This window comes from Peromyscus maniculatus, chromosome 22 (assembly GCF_049852395.1).
Source record: "Peromyscus maniculatus bairdii isolate BWxNUB_F1_BW_parent chromosome 22, HU_Pman_BW_mat_3.1, whole genome shotgun sequence".
Classification (NCBI taxonomy): Eukaryota; Metazoa; Chordata; class Mammalia; order Rodentia; family Cricetidae; genus Peromyscus; species Peromyscus maniculatus.
The window spans coordinates 4,260,428-4,265,443 of NC_134873.1; the positions used below are offsets into that span (position 1 = coordinate 4,260,428).

Genomic DNA, 5,016 nt, shown 5'->3' on the forward strand with positions numbered 1-5,016 from the left:
CGCGCCCGGTTCCCGCAGGCAAACTCATACACCGTGGCCGGCCACGTATCGCGAGATCCTCCCGAGCGCGACCTCGCGCCGCCGATCGCGGGGCTGCCCGCCGCGCAGCCTATGGTGGAAGTCGCTTGATTCAGGCGTTCGCCGAAGACAGCACACAACCGGGCGGGGGGGCCTTACGGGGGCCTGTCCGTGGCTCCGCGCAGGCGCAGTGAGTGTGAGGGGGAGTTATTTTTTGCACCTGTCGCCCTCCGGCGCAGACGCAGTGCTGGCAGCAGCCCGCATGCGCGGTTGCCCCCGGGCCGCGGCACCATGGACGACGAGGAGGAGACGTACCGGCTCTGGAAGATCCGCAAGACCATCATGCAGGCGAGTGGCGCGGGGGGCGGCGGACGCGGGGCGGCTCTCCTCCCCAGCCCCCTGCCGCAGCTCCCGGGGGGCCGGCCTCGTGCTTCGGCTGCCGCCCCCGGCCCCGGGGAGCGGGTGGAGACGGGGCGGCCGCGCGCCCAGCCCGGTTCCGGGTGCGAGCCCGGCCGCGGCGGCCCTGACGCCGGGTCTGGTCCCCGGGCGTCACGGGGGAGAAAACACTAGAATCCAAAACAAAGCCGCTTTGGCCCCGCGCGCGGGCGGCGGAGGCAGCCGGGTCTCCGTCCGTTCGGAGCCAACCCGGACTTCACAGTGGGTTCCAGGACGGCCAGGGCTCTGCAGCCAGGCCCTGTCTCAAGAAACCAAAATAAACAAAGGGTAACAACGAGCTGATCTGAGCCGGGCGGCGGCGGCGGCGCCTTTAACCCCAGCCCTCGGGAGGCAGGGCCAGGCGGGTCTCTGTGAGTTCGAGGCCAGCCTGGGACACAGAGCGACATCCAGGATAGCCAGGGCTGCACAGAGAAACCCTGTCTCAGAGGGGGGAAAATATAAAGAAAGAAGCGTAGGTTGTTTGAGCAGACGAGACCCCAGTGGGGAAGGAGGTCTGCACAGTTTAGGTTTTCTCGTTGGCTGGGCCCCGGGACCTGGTCTCTCCAGCCTGCCCGTTATCCCTGATCCTGGGGGATGCTCTGTTCTTCCCTCACTGAACAGGAAGAACCTATGGTGGTGTGGATGTCGAGAGGTTGCCCCTGTCAGGCTGGGGGTGGGTGGTGCTCAGCTGGGGCCTATCCAGAGCTTGGGGACCAGCCCAGCCACACAGCATGCGGCACTGCTGGGTCAGTGCAGTGTTCCTGCCTGTCCTGTCCCCAGCCAGGCCAGGCTGTGCAGACCCTGGCTCTCCAGTTCCCCGGCTCTCCGGTCCCCGCCTCTCCTGCTGAGGGCTTACCCCCTCTCTGAGGACAGCTGGTTCTCTGTCTGCAGCTTTGTCATGACCGTGGCTACCTGGTGACCCAGGATGAGCTGGACCAGACACTCGAGGAGTTCAAGGCACAGTTTGGCGACAAACCTAGCGAAGGGAGACCGAGGCGCACAGACCTCACCGTGCTGGTGGCCCACAATGACGACCCCACAGACCAGATGTTTGTGTTCTTCCCAGGTGAGTCCGCGGGTCCCACGTGGCCCAGCTTTGGCTGCAGGACCGTGGCAGCGCCGGCCTGCTTCCCCTGCATCAGGACCGTGGCAGCGCCGGCCTGCTTCCCCTGCGTCCCCGAGAGCCTTCCTGGTCTCGCTGGTGTCCACTCTCTGCCCCTTGGGTCTCCCAGGCCCCCGACTCCTGTCTGCTGTGTTCTGTAGTTTCTGCTTTACGCCCAGGCAGCTCTGAACGGTGTCTCATGGGAGGGGGTCTCCCTGTGCAGCTGCCTTCTGGTCTCCCCAAATAGCCTGTCTCCTTGAATATCCTGATGATCTGAGGCCCTGGGGCCTATGTTTTTAGTGTGAGCTTTAGCGGTATAGGCATGGGCTGTACCTGTAATCCCAGCACTGGAGAAGCAGAGGCTGAGGTAGGCAGTCAAGGCCAGCCTGGTCTATACAGTGAGTTCTGGGACAGCCAGGGCTACGTAGAGCAGTGATTCTCAACCTTCCTAATCCTGTGACCCTTTAATAAAACAGTTCCTCATGTTGTGGGGGGATCCCCCCCCCCACCATAAAATTGTATTCCTTGCTACTTAATAGCTGTAAATATCTGTTTCCTGTGGTCTCAAAGGGGTCGGGACCCACAGTGAGAACCACTGATGCAGAGGAAAAACCCTGTCTCAAAAAGAAAATTTATATTGGGAGTGTAGAGTTGTGAGACCCAGCAGTTTGCAAACTACGTGTGTATGGTTATGTGGGCTGCTCCAGTGAACCCCAGTCCGCCTGAGGAGCCAAGGCTAGCCCCATGTGGACACAGGATCCGTCTCTTCTCTTTAAGGCTACCCAAGCTGACAAAACACGTCCCCTAACCCTCAGAGCAGCGGGACCTCCACCCTGCTGGGGGGGGGGGGGCGGGGCGGGGGGGGGCAGGGTCAGGCTCCCGCAGCTTCCTCCTGCCTAGCCCGGTCATGGCTGCTCGTTGTTCTGGTATTCCCTGGCCAGTGGGGAGCCCGAGACTGGCGGGGCAGTGGTGGCCTCCGGCTCTGGGTACGAGGTTGTGCTGTGTCCGCAGAGGAGCCCAAGGTGGGCATCAAGACCATCAAGGTGTACTGCCAGCGCATGCAGGAGGAGAACATCACGCGGGCGCTGATCGTGGTGCAGCAGGGCATGACGCCGTCCGCCAAGCAGTCCCTGGTGGACATGGCCCCCAAGTACGTCCTGGAGCAGTTCCTGCAGCAGGAGCTGCTCATCAACATCACGGAGCACGAGGTGCGTGTCCGCGGTGGGGGGGGTGGGGGCGGGCGGGCGGGGCAGGGGCGGCTGGACAGACCCGGAGGGCCCTCCCAGCCGCGGGCTCTGCCATTCATGTGCCGGGCCAGGGTGTGTCCCCAGCTTTGGTGCTGTGGCCCTGAGCATCCCACTCCTGTGACAGGACCCTCAGCCTGCTGGGGTCCGTGGGGGTCCCCGGTGGTTGCATGGCTGTGGGTGGGGGGTCCATGGGGGTCCCCGGTAGTTTCATGGCTGTGGGTAGGGGGGTCTGTGGGGGTCCCCGGTGGTTTCATGGCTGTGGTGGGTCTCTGTCTCCACAGCTGGTCCCTGAGCATGTGGTCATGACCAAGGAGGAGGTGACGGAGCTGCTGGCCAGATAGTATCCTTTACCCCCCCCCACCCCCCCCCACCCCCGCGCCCCACATTGAACACCTCATCCAGTGCTGCCCCATGAGCTTCCTTGACTGTATCCCAGCAAGCTTCGTGAGAGCCAGCTGCCCAGGATCCAGGCCGGGGACCCAGTGGCACGCTACTTTGGGATCAAGCGAGGACAGGTGAGGAGCCATGGCCGTCGCTCCCCTCCTCGGCCTCAGGAATTCTTGATTCCTAAAGTTCCCTGGTTCCTCTGTCCCCTCCTTCTGAGGCCAGGGCCACCGTGGCCAGAAGATCGTGGGCCCTGGCTGCGGTGCCCGAAACCCTGCCGACCCCAGCTCTGCTCCCACAGGTCGTGAAGATCATCCGACCCAGTGAGACCGCCGGCCGCTACATCACCTACCGCCTGGTCCAGTAGCCAGCGCAGGGGAGCCCCGCCATAGCGCGCGTCCCCAGCCTCCCCAGATGAGCTGCCTCCCCAGCCAGCACACTGCCTGCCTCGTCCCCGCCCAGGACACCACCCCATTCTGAAAAGGAGGACTGTTGGGTGAGACGCCTCGGCCGCCCAGCCTGGCCGCCCAAGTGGACCCCCTTGGTGGAAGGAGAGACTGACTCCGGCAGGCCGTCCTCTGACTCACACACACCATGGCAGCTGCACGTGTACCCACAAAAATTAAAACCAATGGCAGGCCCGTCCTTAATCCCAGCACTCAGGAGGCAGAGGCAGGTGGATCTCGTGAGTTCCAGGGCAGCCTGGGCTACATCCTGAGATCTTATTTAAAAAATCAAACAAACTGTACTGTTGCCAGGTTAGATCCTAGCACTCTGGAGTCTGAGGCAGGAGGATTGCTGCAACTTCAAGTTTGTGGACTCTTTATTTTAGCAAGAAGTGGTCCAGCGCCAGCGTTCTGGACCCTCGTCTGAAAAACAGTAAACAGGAACCCCACACAGCATGGGTCATGCTCTGGGACCCCTGGGAGCCAGCTGATCTGTGCCCCAGCTCCCCAGCACCCTCCTGCCTGGCACCCTGATGAACAGTTGGCCAGTGTCTCGGGGGATGCCGCCCTGGATAAGGCCAGCACTGCCACCAGGCACTGTGCACCCCAAGAGCACTGGCCACACCCAAGTCCTTTGTCACTCTGGGGTCCCCATCCTGCTTAGAGTTCTCCATTCTCGTAGGACTCTGTTTTGAGAATTAAAGATATTTTGAGGAGATAAATTGTTTTGATTCAAGACGGGTCAATTTGGGCTTAGATTGTACAAGGTGGGTCCTGGAGGGCCCATGTATCCCCTGGGGCCCCCAGTCACGTGTGAGTGGTGAGCATCTGTCTGCTGCCTGCGTGGCCGCAGCCCTGACTGCCATCACTTGCGTGGACTGATCGTGGAAGGAAGGACGCCGGCAAGCACCACCGGCAAGCACCACGCCCCTGGGCCACGCCCGGCCCTTCCTGTCTTTATGTCGTGCAGTCGGGGCTCCAGCTCACTAAGTAGCTGTGGTGGACCTGACGTTCATGCTGCCCTGCCCCCCTCAATGCTGGGGTGACAGTCCCATTCCTCAGCTCAGGCTGGCCTGGAAGAGCCTCCTGCCTCAGTCTCCTCCAGCAGTGCGGGGCAGCTGTGCCCCCCAATCCCGTCCTTTCTTACACAGCCATCGTCTCTTATTCCCAGGACATCCATCACCCAGAAGAATGTTAGCGCTGTAGGCCATCAGTCCTGCCCCCTCTCCAGTCCCCAGAGTACTTCCTGTCCCTGAATTCTGTTCTCCGCGTTTCCTACCATTGTCCACGCCGTGGCCTTTTGTGTCTGAGTCTCTTGACGCAGGATGTCCTCGGGGTTCCGCCACACTGCGGCTAGTGTTGGAACCTCACTGCTGTGTGCAGG

The 5,016-nt window shown here is 62.2% G+C and overlaps 1 protein-coding gene across 1 annotated transcript; it reads left to right on the forward strand.

Annotated features, from left to right (window-relative positions):
* The first annotated feature begins 209 nt into the window (after positions 1–209).
* Polr2e (RNA polymerase II, I and III subunit E) lies at positions 210–4,354 on the forward strand. Its single transcript, XM_006978210.4, has 6 exons — positions 210–366; positions 1,345–1,519; positions 2,567–2,763; positions 3,084–3,142; positions 3,239–3,317; positions 3,488–4,354. The coding sequence occupies exons 1-6, from the start codon at positions 310–312 to the stop codon at positions 3,551–3,553; spliced, it is 633 nt and encodes a 210-aa protein (XP_006978272.1). The 5' UTR covers positions 210–309; the 3' UTR covers positions 3,554–4,354.
* The last annotated feature ends 662 nt before the right edge of the window (positions 4,355–5,016 follow it).